This window comes from Rhododendron vialii, chromosome 3a (genome assembly GCF_030253575.1).
Source record: "Rhododendron vialii isolate Sample 1 chromosome 3a, ASM3025357v1".
Taxonomy (NCBI): domain Eukaryota; kingdom Viridiplantae; phylum Streptophyta; class Magnoliopsida; order Ericales; family Ericaceae; genus Rhododendron; species Rhododendron vialii.
This window is the reverse complement of record NC_080559.1, coordinates 12,942,469-12,956,882: the sequence shown is the minus strand read 5'-3', so window position 1 is coordinate 12,956,882 and position 14,414 is coordinate 12,942,469. Positions and strand designations below refer to the sequence as shown.

The window sequence follows — 14,414 nt, the reverse complement described above, 5'->3', positions numbered from 1 at the left end:
ATCAGAAATAAGTAAAAAAAACAATTACATGACTGATTAGAAGGTTTGGGCATGTAACAAGTACTATCCTAATAAACATCAGAGTAAATCCAATGTAGCAAAGAATTTATTTGCCCTTCCAAAATTTGTTTATTCTCTCGGCCATGGATTATTATGGAGTATTGTTTTTATAAGTAAATAGCCAGAATGTATTAGCAAGCCTAGAATGCACCTCAAGATTAGAAGAAAAATGTGTCGTACATTGTTGGGCGAACTTCCTGATAGCTTATGCTTAGGGCAACTTGTGATATACCATGGTTGTCAAAAGTTTTGGTTTCTATGATGTCTTGAGTAGTTGGGTTCAAGTCAATATGTCTGCATTTGTCACTCTTTCATTCCGCTCCACTCAATTGCATTATGTTTGTCTCCAAATACAAATTTGTGCATCTCCACATGTCTTTAGCTTAAAATTTACGACGACCATGAAAAGCAGAAAGAAGATATCGATGAGCCATTGAAAAGACATAAATCATAAACTTGTAGAGAACCCGGGATGACTTCCCAATGAAATTTTTATCTTTCTCCAAATAAACAAAATCATCCATCTTTACATCATGGAAGCAAAAGATTGTTGGAAAGTAACAAAGGAGTATTTCGAAAAGGATTATTGGAACCCCAGAGTGAAAAGAAGCACCCTGTTATAGTTAATCAATATCAAACAAGTTCATACCTTAATAGCACAAGTGACTTAGTGGTTGTGAATAAGCGGGATTGTACGGATCAAATTATCATAAATTTTATAGTGTGAATCAGTAGAATGAAGAAGACAAATGCACGCAATAAGCCCAGAAGAAGAGAAAAACAGTTTTTTACCAAAGCAGGCAAAACCGGCAGCTGAGGAAGCCAAACCAGCAGCAGTAGGGAAATTGTTATAAGAATCAATGTGGACATGCAGGTTCTCCCAATCCTCTTTAGTGATTTTGATGCCCTTTTTTTCATCCTCAAAATCATTAGCACGGGACCGGATTTCCCTTAAGCACCTCTGGTATCTGTCACTGGAAAGGGAAATCTCCTATGGTAACCAGCCAAAGAACAAACAGAAAAAAAGTGCCAGCAATCAACACCAAAAATAGAGAAGCAAATTACAGTCATCACAAGCAAGCTATACAGCTTCTTAGAAATGCGAACCACGTGTATAAGTTCCTGCATGTCGTAAGTTCTCTCCCAAGTTTTTAAATATTCCCAGCAACCAAATTGAGGTAAGAATCACAGATCCAGATAATAAGAGGAAAAAAGAAACAATGCAGAAATGAAGAGGCAACAAGCTAGAAAAGCCCTTTAAGAAATTAAGACCTAAACAAACAATACTTTCAACTCAACTACAATTTTAGCCAGCTATTCACATATAACCCAAACAACATGTTATGTAAGAATAAGACTAATCAACAATAACAACAATAACAGAACTCATCTAGTCCCCACTCATTGGGGATATGGGCGGGGGAGGTGGAGTGTGCCGAATGTCTGAACGCTTTATGGTCTGAGCCTCATGTCCTTGAAGTGCTCGGCAGGGTGCAAGATACAGGTTACTTAGCACTCAGGATTGGGCAAGAGGATGTAAATGGTCGAGAACTGTTAGTCCGAGCCTAATGTAAGTCGCTCAGTCAGATCCGGCTATGATGCCCCAATCTGGTTTTGGGGCATCCATGCCTCATTTTCCCTCAACCGTTGAAGTATAGATTATGGCCATACATTGTGGTAAGTACGGTCATGCATTGTGGTAAGTATGACCAAACATTGTGGTAAGTGTGATCATACATTGTGGCAAGTATAGCCATATATTGTGGTAAGTGTGGGATGAGGAAAAATCATAAAACCACCTTGTTTTTGTGAGTGGTTTTGATCTAATAGCTGAGATTTATCCATTTTTCACTCTAAATGTTCATATTTATGGGTATCCATGCCCCAATATCACTGTGGGGCATCACAGAAAAATTCTAAGAGGATTGGAGACAAACCTAACATTTGGCAATGTATGCACATCAGCCACTAAAATAGTGATTGTTCTTAGAATACCACTAAAATAGTGGCTCCCCGATACCTTGTGAGGAGCTAAAGGGACGTTTTGTTGTAGAACTATGCTCCCAAATCAAAGCTGAAGTGCATGAGAGAAGGCAGGCCTAGAGACCCAAATCAATTTCTATGCACATTACCCTGCTTTTTCAATCATAGTCCAGAGCATTGGAAAGCACAAACAAGAATAAGACGATTCAATGTGCACAAAAAACAAAAAGAAATTAGAGAAAGTCGCACATCCCAAGAGAACGTAATACATTATTTGTACTTATGCCGCAACCTACTATTCGGAATGCAGATTAGAACACTCAACTCTCATAGAGCCTCATCTATCATACTCAGCCCTCCACCTCTATAAAAAGGGTGACATGTGTTTGTCACCGGGCTAGGCAATGCATGACACGGTCATGTGCTTGCTATGAAGCACGTGTACTTCAGAAATGTCGCCGTACCCGTACCGGGTACGGGTACGGCGCCGGTACGGCAAAAACGTACCGGGTATGGCAAAATTTGATCGGGTGCTTTTGATAATTTTGGGTACGGCTAGGGTACGGCATGGGTAGGTTTTAGCCCAAAATGATTTTTTCAAAATTTCAGGGATTTTTTTGTAAATATTATAAAATATGGGCTTATTGCGTAATTTTTGTCTTTTATATACACATACACGTTTACTGAGTCACTGAGAGAGGCAGCGGTCTAGGGCTCCAAATCGGAATAGAAGACGTAAGTTCTCTCTCTTTTATATACACATGCACGTTTACACTGAGTCAATGTTTGTAAGTACTGTTGGTATGTAAGGAACAAGGAACTCGTCTAGCTTTGATCTAGGCACGTTGAACTTAATGTATGAACTTCGAACTTTTATCTATGTTACTTTTTGTTGGTAAAATGGGTTTATATTTCATTTAAAGCAATAAAAAATAGAAAAAAAATTATATATCTATTTGCCGTACCCCCACCGTACCCGTACCCTACTTTTTTGGGGTTTTGCCGTTTTCCGTACCCGTACCCGTACCGCGTACTGGTACCCGTGCTCCATAGTGTGCTTGTCATTGTGCCCGCCCGCCCGCCTTACTACACTAAACTAGAAATAAGATTCAGGTTTCTCTTCCCTATTTTCGCTTCCCTATTTTCACTTCTTGGCCTTATTATGGTGCCGTTCCACATTCTAAAAAAAAGGAACTTTAAGAAAAAGAAGTAATCTCAAGGTCAAAAATTATTTGTTTACGCAAATAATTTTTCTACTAATATGGATCATGTTTAATAGATCTCTGTTAAGATCTTTTTAAACGGTGCAAAAAAAATTGAAAATTATTTTTTCATTTTCTTTATATTTGAGTTTGAAATTTTTGAAAAAAAGCGGAACCGGGCCTATAACAGTTTTCTTAGCAACCAAACAGGAAAATAAGGCTCTGTTTGGAACCTATGGAAAGGAAAAGATTTTCCATTGTTTGGTTTGAAGAAAAAAAGTGAAGAAAATAAAAATTTTAACCGTAAGTGAATGGTAAATTTTTCAGTAAATTTTTCCTCCAATTTTCCTTTCATTTTCCTTCTATTTTATTTTCCTTTCTTTACTTTTCCTTTCCCTATATTCCAAACAGAGCCTTAAACTTACATTAACACAAGAAGATGAAACACCAGAAATGAAAGATACCCAGAATAGTAGTAATAAAGTTACTCTTTTTTATGACCTTTTTATTGAGCCACATGCGATCCCTGTCAAAGCTAGGGCTAACAGCGACAGTGGTGGTAGTGCAAAGATGCTCCGGATCCAGAGTCACGCTGATGCTATCGTTAATGGGTAGTATCAGGTTTTCGTCCCTCTTGCCCCAGTACTTGATTACTGCTATGTTTGTGGGCGTCTGAGCCGTTGTCATCAAAATCCATCTCTTGGATTGATCAGCCATTTCAAGTTGGAATCGAATGCTTTCCGAATCCAAATTCAGCTGCCTGTTTCAGAGGAGATTGGAATACTATGAGAGAGAACGTAGCGAGATGGGAAGAAGGAGTTTCCTTTTTGGGGGGAGTGTTGACTGTTGAGTCCTTCAACAAAAATAACAGTGTAATTAATTAAGGGCCCATTAATTAACCCCATGGAGTTGGCCTAGCATCTTGGTTTGGGACTCATGAGTGGCTCCCTACAAAGGTCTCATATTGAAGTTCTCTTTGCCAAACAATTTTTGGGATCACCTTATTCTCGTGAGTAATTATTGGAATCATCTTATTCTCGTGCGTAAGCATAAGGATTAGTTTGGTTCGTGCAAATTGGTCTAGGACACTCTATATTATCTACAACAATAAAAACCTAAGGCATTGTTCCGCTAAGGGAAACTTTTTAAATAAAATGTCTCATTCCGCTAAGGGTCTTATTTTTAAATATATATTTTTCGTTTTACGAAATAAGATATTCTCTCATAATACATCACCTTTAATTCATTTTCTCACCTTTAATTCATTTTAAAATGAATTAAATGTGATGTATTGTGAGAGAATGACTTGTCTTATAAAGCAAAAAATAAGAATGAGTTGCACTTAGCTAAAAGGACTTTTTGAGGTTTTGTCCTTATCCAGAAAAAATTCGCATTCGTTAGTTTTACATCAAATTTTTGGATTATTGATTCGTCTCAACGAGAGGTATCGGACGGAAATATCCAATTTTAAGTTCAAAAGGCCAACTTTTTAACTTTTTTTTGCTGAAAAGTGGGATATTTTTCCAAAATATTTGGGTAAAAATTAAAAGAAATACTTTTCCGATTCCTCTCGTCGAGACGAATTAATAATCCACAAAAGTTATGTGCAATCTCTGACGTTTGTTTTAAGTACTGTGCATACCTCATAGAATTTCCATTAGTTGTTCATACTGTTATGACGTTTGTTTTAAGTACTGTGCATACCTCATAGAATTTCCATTAGTTGTTCATACTGTTATGACGTTTGTTTTAAGTTTTCTGATCCCGTTTTTATATTCATCGAGTTAAGACAATCAAACGTTTGAGATTCTTAAAAAATAGGTATGAGCTTGTAATTTATTTCCCATCAAAATCTATGTACAAGTTACACTTTCCGTCCCCCAAGTCTTTACTTATTATTATAGTGTGATATGAATAATAACTCTGAACATTTTCAGGTCTGAGATCAACCGTACAATAGTAAGTGCTTACAAATGACACGTGTAATAAGGAGATCGATGGATGCATTGTTGTATTTCTCAGATTTCAGGAATTTGGATCTTATCTAACCTGTTAATAAAAAAACGTTAAAAGGGTTTGGCCATTTTTGTCCATTTTTTCCAATTAAGCCCCTGGATTGGAGCTGGCCAGGTTTGTGATGATGGGTAATTTGGTCTTTTTAATCTGCGGGGTGTTTTCGTAAAACCGTGGTTCTGCTGGGGTGTTTTCGGCCCCCTCCACCCCGCACCACCAGTCACCTCCTCCACCTCCTCCGGTGTTCTCTGTCCACCACCGTGAGCCCGACCCACCGAGCCCCCACCTCCTCGGCTCCACCATCTCCGGCTTGACCGCCGCTCCTCGACAACCACCCACCTCGGTCGGCCACTCCTCGGCCCGACCTCCTGCCATCACCACCACCTCTCACGGCAGCCACCTCCCTCCCCTCCGTTCACCACCACCCGTTTCCACCCCGGTGGTCTAAAAAAAAAAAAACAGTGGGTTTCATGCCTACATCGCCACCGCGGGCCCCGTCAAAGCTCCACCGGACCCCGCCTCGAGTTTTCGAAACCACTACAGTGAACTACAGACACCGTGCAACACTTACCCGAACTTAAAATCGTGTTTGAGTTAGTTTTTCGGAAACCCGTAACTCAATTTGTATTTTAATGGAGTTAGGACAAAAACTTAATTCCTGTTGAAGATGGTAACCTGTTTTTAATTTCAGAATTTAATTAATTATTATTTAGTCCTGTTTTCATTAATATTTAGTCCTGTTTATGATAGAAAATCAGTGACTTAGCCTGAAAATGTTTTTATACGTAAATTGATGATTATTCGCAAGATCATGGTGAATCACTGACGGAGATAAGTGGTTGAATTGTGTGCAAGAGGACAAGTGCAGGTTTATTAAATCAATAGATGATATAAAACAAAAGGGGATTTTAATCAGTAAATAGCATTAAGAAACGTAGGAGAAACTTTTTATAAAAGCAAAAAACATGTTTACCAATGAAATTTGTAGAAAGTATCTATTTATAAATATGATGATTAACACAAGTATTTGTTCATACACTATTTATTTTTATTCATTTTGTTGTATAGTTAATTAGATTTATTTTAGATTATATATTAGTTAATATTTAACCCCAATAAATATTGATTAGACCTAATTACTCATTATAAAGATTTAATATTAAAAATTTATTGTATTTTGTTGTTAAAAAAATAAAATTAAGAAAATGCTAAATTTAGTAATATGCGCTTTCGAATAAAAATTAGTTTCTAAAATCTATGAATAATAATATAGTAGTTAAATAGATAAATAGTGAAAATGTTTTATAAATTATAAATCTGAGAAATAGACTTAATTTTAAATGTAGTAATTAATTATTTGGCTGAATATTTATTTTGTGATATTATTGTAATTTGAATTGCTACATGAATGTAGAAATTGGACAAAAGGTATCCTGAGGGTATTCGTGCCCGAATTGAAACTAAATAGACGTTAATAAGGCAATTGTCACAAAAGTGATCAGTGATTGGAGATTGTGCGTTGTATACGATATTTTCGAAAAATCTCATTTTTAACAGATTCCACGGGCACGAAATCTTCGTGCTTGCACGACGGCGAAAAACCTAGTTCTCTAAAAGATTGTTGCCATAATATCTTCAAGTCGAGATTGACAGAGAAACCAAATTCGGGTTTCAACTTCTAGCAGCTTCAATCAATTTCATATTGAAGGTTGCCTTGAAAAAGAGAACTCCTGAGAAAGCTTCGGCCGAGGTTAGGATGAAGATTGTTGGCCCCGTTCTGCTAAAGTTTTTATTTTTTAAGTATTTATTTCGCGTTTTACAAGACAGATTATTCTCTCTAATATATCACATTTAATTCAACAAATGAATATTTATTTTAGTTAGTGGAACACACCCTAACTCATTGAGTGTAGTGACTAGGACTAGTGGCTGCTAATCCAACTTTAGGAACCAAAATATCAACCGAAAAAATGCTGAAAATTTTAAGTTACTTTAGGATACTGAGAGATTTAAAATTCCTCCTAGGAACAAAGTGGAGTATCCTAGAAATAATGTAAGCCTCATTAATGTCACTCCTCTTTTGTCTTATTAGATGATTTGTTTTGTGAGAGAAAAGAATTGACATTAACAAAAAAGGGAATGGCAAAATCAATTCCCAAAATAAGGGGGAAAAAAGTGGAACACCCTAGCTAGAAGTCTCCATTTATGAGGCCTATAAGATAGAGTTTTATTTCGCAAGAAGTTTACAATGCAAATGAATTTGGTCAGGTTGTAGTAACTAATGTTATGTCATGATGTTTAGTGGCTAGCAAAACGATTGTGGGGTGAGTTTCAAACAATGTGGAACAGAAATCAGCCAACCTCATGAATTCTCATCAAGCACTAGTCCATAGGCCCAAGGGAGTTAAATAAGACTTTTGGGGCTAAGATCAAATGTGATTATGTTTGTTTGCCCAAAAAAGGTGGGTTGGGTTTTAGAGGGTTAAAGGATTGGAATAAAGCTGCTATGTCCAAGCTCTTATGGGCTCTTGCCAAGAAGGCAGAGACATGTCCCAAACTCGTCTTTTCACGATTTATTCGTGTTTAATTGATTTATTTGTGGTTTTTTTTATTTTTACTAGGTTCTCCGTTCGTGCAAGGCACGAATGCCATGCCCGTTGAATGGAAGAAGCTATGTTTGGGGGCAGTAATCTTTTTGGGTTTTAAAACAACATATATTAAAGAATTTGTTGTTGCAGTTATTCTAGTGCAAAGTACATAGGCTTATATGTACAAGTTTATGTAGCTACTACGAAGCAAGAATATTTGGAAGCAAAATTGTCCGCCCTTTTAGATTATAAAAAAGAAGAAGTAGAGCAATAATTGAAGTGAAAAGCTAGAGAAGGAAAACACTTTTCTAAGCCAAGGCTCGTTCCATCTCTTATTGCCCTACTCATATGTTTATCCAGAAGCTGGATAACAGAAAGTACTTAGTAAAAAATACAATAAATTGTCCCAAAGCGCCATTAGTATTTTACAGAATTCATTGGACACAAGCAATTATCGGGGACATAGGAGTAATAACATAGCATTCTTATTACTGCTCACTGATTAGTGCTTTAACTGTGAACCAGATTGTAGTTGAGAATGGAAAATTCATTCAGTAATATTCGATATTCCTTGCATCAACACCTTTCAGTCCACCTTGAATCCAAGAGATTTATCCAGATGGCCCACTTATCTCCATCAAAATTATTAGGGCAAAAAAAAGCCCTCAAAGTTGTTAAAGGAGGGCTTTAGATTCATGATGAGAGCAAGTAGCAGACAAGTCAACGACAAAGAAATTGGGTCAATTCTGAAACAGAATACTTAAGCTGGAAAATAGTTCCACAGAAGCAAGGTATAAGAGTACTTCCAATGATTCGTTATTTCTCCAAAATGGGGACAAAAGTTCCTCCAATGGATAATCTACTTTCAAACTACGAATTGAATAACTGGGTTTTGATTAGCCTCCAAAACCCATTTTCCCCATAAAGAATTTGGGTGTAGATGCTACTTCACATTCACTGTCGTGCAATTATGTACTCAACTGATTCAAGAAGAACCACCAAGCCAAAGGATCCTCGACTCATCCTTGCATACTAAATCAAACAATCACAATGAACGACGCAAATGCAAATATAAATATAAAAATATCGAGAACATTGTGTGCAAATCACAAGGTTAAGCTTTGCATCTATGTAGTTATCAAAAGCATTGGAACATTTTATCAAACAATTTTGATCGTCCTTGACTAATCACCAAGATTCACAGATCATAAGCTTCAAACACACTAAATCGATTCAAAACAACATACTGTATACACATATTTTAACACTCATTCCAAAGAAGTTGAAATAATCTCACCAATTTGGTCATCTAGTGGATTGTTGTAAAACTCGCAACCTGGGTAAACCAAACTTAGTAATGCTTAGACATGCAATACTTAGATCTGCATTTAAACAAGAACAACCGATCCCATGGACTACTAAGTCTACACATAACCCATAACTAAGAATCAAACATCCAATGCACAAACCTTCCATGATTATGTATATCCAAGAAGTACAGCGCAAGTATCACCATACAACCTTTTGGGGAAAGCACAGGCAAAAATCGTAAAATGGATAGCATAATATAAGGGGCCCTTGCAGCACAAGATATAGTCTCAATCACCTACATCTACTACATTCTACCACGTGCCATATCAAAATTCGAAGGGTCAGTTGGCTCTCCTGAGAAATTCCATTCATCCATAAATTTTATTAGAATTTACCAAAAGAATAGGATCATAAGTTTTAAGGGAATTAGCCAAAGAATAGGACAACTCTTGACTAAAAGGAGTCACACAATATAAACATGAGACAAAATGTACTCTATTAGGCATTGTGACAATGGTTCTCCGAGTATATATATAAGAGTTCTCTGCATAGAAATCTCAAAGCTATCGAACTTCAATTAATGAAATCGGAAATGCAAAAAACTACTCCCTCCGTCCCAGTGTATTTGTCCAATTTCTACATACGTGCCTTTTAAAAAATTATTTATATTTCACAATCTATAATGTTTTACATAATTTCGAAACATCATATTTTAGATCTAATTGAGACCTATCAAATAAGATCCATATTGTATATAAAAAATATTATAAATTGAAACATATAGACAATTTTGTAAGAGGTCCCAAATAGCGAAAAGAGACAAACAAATCGGGACGGAGGGAGTACTACAATAACACCTCCCAAGTGATGATCGAGAGATGGGGGGGGGGGGGGGGGGTTGGCGGGGTTACTTGCTCAACTTTGCCCAACAAGCAGGAAATTTTCATTGTAATCAAGCTTCTAATCATAGCATAGTTCTTGTGAAGTAATGCTACATTATGGAAAAATTACAAAGGAAAAATTATATAGTACTGAAACCTAGTAAAATGCCTTATAATTGCCACGACACTATATTAAGTCATTTTGATGGAATATTCTATATAGAACATATAACCAATCTTTATGTAACTTATCTTATGGCTGACGGGCCATGTTCATACTTGGTGGATGATTCTGGCACTCTGCTCTTTCCCTTGTTGGGCCTCGTCCTTAGAATCAGCTGCGTTAACACAGACACATACATAATCACTGTAGTAATCGGAGTCTGAAACAGTCAATGAAATTCATAAACCACCAACTTGGTGAATACTAACCTTGGCCTGAACCTGGGCTTGGCCTGCCTTATTGTAATATGGGTAACCAAAATAGCATTTTTTTGCATGAAAATACAAGCATGCACTGCCTCAACAATGACTCAAGGTAAAACGTTGAAGATAGAGTACTGGCTGAGATTACCAAAAGGAACGCAACGTTAGTGTTGGAAACATATATATCCCATTACAATTTCTAGCCAAACAAAAACAAAAGTGCATAAGCTAAAAAGTTCTTTGGGATCATACCTAATAGGCTAATATGTTAAGTCTAACATATACAGCACTTCCTATCATATGCAACTTGTAGTTAGGCTTTGAAAAGCTAAAGCCCATGAGTTGTTGAAGCTAAGACGGTATATATTCTTCAACACAAGTTAATCTTTAAAAAACGGGAGTCTTTTTTTTCCCCCTATATTGGTTCTTCTTTGACATGGTAATTGCATGTGGCGAGTCAAGATCAACCTCGTAAGTGATTTTCGATGTGCCTGGTGTTTCTCCAAAATGCACCAGAAATGTCAGTTGCTTGGTGCTCTCTTAAAGCGATGATGGAGAATGAAGTATTTCAGCCAAGTCAAACTATGGAGGAGGTTCATCAGCACATTTTTCATGGACTTGGACAACATTGAATTTGCACTGGGATATTCAACCAAATAATTGTATGCTTCCACATACAAAACAAATGCAGCATCATGAGTAGCCATTTGACTCATTTTCTGCGGTTCTTTCAATGCCCAATTTTCCTAATTCAAAATATGAAGCTGTCATACACTTCGTCTGATGGTAAAAGCAATAAAAGCAATGGATTGCATTTGACTTGCATCAATTGTGTTCTTTAACAAATCTGTTGCAGATATGCGGAACAACTTTTCAGCATGATTCCCAAAAAATCATCACATAAAAATCACACGAAAAGCATCATAACACTTTTTTATAATTGAGCAAGAGTCCGTTTCTTTAACAAATCTGTTGCAGATATGCGGAACAACTTTTCAGCATGATTCCCAAAAAATCATCACATAAAAATCACACGAAAAGCATCATAACACTTTTTTCTAATTGAGCAAGAGTCCGTGATTATCAACCTCATATCTGTTCCTCAGCCTCATTCTCAGCCCTACCTTCGATCTCGCTCTATTCTGTCCAGCGTCCGATCAACTCCTTGCTGTCGATCCTCCACTTCTCCATCCGGCATCCGATCTATTTGTTGCCGCCGAAGGAATCGCTAATAGCAACATTAATCTCGTCGCTAATAGCATTAGCTGCTCTGTCTCTCTCTCTCTGAACCAGACGAAGGAAAGGAGAGGAGGACGATCGGGAAAATGCAGAAGCACGTAGCAAAAGTGAAAAAGTTAAAAAAGAAACGAAAAGAAAAGAACAGGCCCAAGTTACCTCTCGACGGCAAGCGGCGGAGCATAGCAACGACAGAAACCCCTAAAACTCCTCTCTCTCTCTCTCTCTCTCTCTCTCTCTGTCTCTGTCGTTGTTCTCCTCTGAACCAGAAGATGAAGGAAAGGATAGGGGGGAGACGTGGCCTAATAATGTTCAAGCATTCTGGATCAAACCGAAAAGACAAAAATACCCAGATGGCTAGTTTGCACTGTTTGCAATTGGGGGGCAAATTCGTCCCAAATTGGAGGAAAACCTCCGAAAAACTGCTCCTTTTTATATAGGAGGAGGATATAACGGCTAATGGACAACTTAGAAAATTTCTTGATTTATTGGTGTTCATAAGTACCCATAGATTTCAGTCCGTATTTTAGTCCTTTCAGATACAATGCTTTCATTTTAGAAGAAATAGAGAGATTAATACACACACACACACATATATGTAGCTATGTTTCATGGACTCATAGTGCGCGTGATTCATAGTGTGCTTCGTCATCTACTCAATAAGAATAAGATTGCCCCAAGCATAGGGCTAATACGTCCTTTGAAGCATAATAATCCGGAAGTTTGGGTATCGTACCCAAAGGAATATCATCACGGCTCGATTGGATTTGTAAAAGTAAGTTTTGCGGCCTTGAGACGACTAACTTTAGGAATAGTTTGAAACGGAGAAAAAGTGCGATAAAAGTGTGTTTTAAAAAACAATTTAACTAAGCGGCTGGGTCTAGGGGATTTTAACACTCATAACTTGAATCAATCAACTTTTCTTGTTGATTACTCGGGTTGAGATACGCGTCAACGATCTTCCAACCCGGAAGATTTGACATTAAACCCGTTTACTAGAAAAGGAATTGAAATCCCAAGTGAGTTCTAGTATTCATCTAACAAACGCAATGGATGACATAGCTCCAAGCATCATGCATGACAAGAAGTCTCGCTCTTGCCTATGCATGATCAAAGAGGTTAACACCGCCAAGTTTTGATAGACAAACACGAACTACCTTGATTATCCAACTGAACATGAGGATTTATTGAGAGAAAGCATGATCAATCCAAGTCATGGAGTGCTAATCATCCTATGACCAAGCCTAATTAATTAATCATTCATGCTAGAAATTGAATCAACAAAGCCAATTATTAAAAACATGACAGAATTCAAATTAAACTAGAGATTAAGATAGATCAAGAGCGTAGCTACAACTTTAATGAAGAGTAAAATAACAAACTACATCTAATTAAAGAAGAAAAGTGCAGAATTAAACTAAGAACACCAAGAACAATGAAGACCAAGCAAGAGTAAGAAACAAGGAAAGTAAAATCCTATTCCAGATTTTAAAAAGTGCTATCTCTAGATATTGTGACGTAATGGGGTATATATACTAGCCCACATTCGCTCACGAAATATCTCAAAAACGCCCTAAAAATCCACTACGAAGGCCTTCGGTAACGATACAAGGGTTTCTTGTATCGATACCGGATAGCGTTGAGTAGAATCCACTAGGCCGCCGTAGCGAACCGGTATCGATACAGCAAAACGTTGTATCGATACCCATTTGCAATTGGCCCGCTGGATTCTCCTTTACAACTGGGTATCGATACAGCGTTTTGCTGTATCGATACAGCAAAATGCCTTCGAATCCTTGGGCTCTTCAACTTCCGGCCTTTGGCTTGGCTTCCAACGGTCTTGGCCACTCGTCGGGTCTTCGACTCTTCGTTCTTGGGCCCCGGTGACTCCAATTCTTGATCATCTTGAGTCTTGGGTGCCTCCGGCTTGCTTTAAACTTTAAAACCCTCGTTATTAAGCGGTTTTCCTACAAAATGAAAATAACATACCCTACGTGCAATATCAAATAAAAAGCTAAATTAACTAAGTATAAAGTGATAAAACTAAGGACTTAAGTATCAAGAATATGCATTATTAGGTGCTTATCATAGTGTTATTTTGCCGCATTTTTTTACCTTGATTTCTACAGTGTAACCTTGATCAGCAGATGAGTATACACAAAGCATGTGAAGTTGTGTCCCTATGTCAGAGACACCTCATAGCTGAATTGGCTCTCAATACTCAAATGGTCATTTACGCAAAACACAGAGTAATTGTAGGATCATGTTTTCAATTGATATGTATTACGTAGGTTCGGATCAAATAATAAATAAAAAATTTGATACGTAGGTTATTTACCTTTGGAAGTCGAGTTTTCTTTGACATGCTACTATCATGCAATTTACCTTTGATTAGGTGCACATCTTATTCTCATCTTCCTGTATTTGCTCTAGTCTAGTGCATTATTTATTCTACACTTTGGCACTTTCTGTGAACGAGGCAAATTAATACTCTCTACGGTATTTTTTTTTTATTATAAAAAAACCGCCACTAAGATTTTTTTTTCTTTCCTAAAATTGATATGAGATTTTGCATTCCAACAATATGATTCAAAATAATATTATATGGTGAATGAATACTTCGCAACTCTTGAAGAAGGAAAAATTTTAAAATGACACCTAAACTTTCACTCCAATGTGACCGAAACACCTAGACTTCATTTTATTTCAATTAA

General features: G+C 37.0%; 1 protein-coding gene and 1 non-coding gene across 2 annotated transcripts in view; both read right to left on the bottom strand.

Moving 5' to 3' along the window:
• Nucleotides 1-14,414, bottom strand: part of LOC131318446 (diphosphomevalonate decarboxylase 1-like) — a 40,225-nt gene that overhangs the window by 6,890 nt on the left and 18,921 nt on the right. Inside the window, exons 2-3 of the mRNA XM_058348227.1 lie at nucleotides 3,747-3,996; nucleotides 853-1,051 (exon numbers count right to left, since the gene is read on the bottom strand). Of these exons, the coding sequence (XP_058204210.1) occupies nucleotides 853-1,051; nucleotides 3,747-3,962 (415 nt within the window). The 5' untranslated portion in view covers nucleotides 3,963-3,996. The remainder of the gene's footprint in view (nucleotides 1-852; nucleotides 1,052-3,746; nucleotides 3,997-14,414) is intronic.
• LOC131321495 (small nucleolar RNA snoR100) lies at nucleotides 2,101-2,208 on the bottom strand. Its single transcript, XR_009198539.1, has one exon. It is a non-coding gene; the product is annotated as a small nucleolar RNA snoR100 (small nucleolar RNA).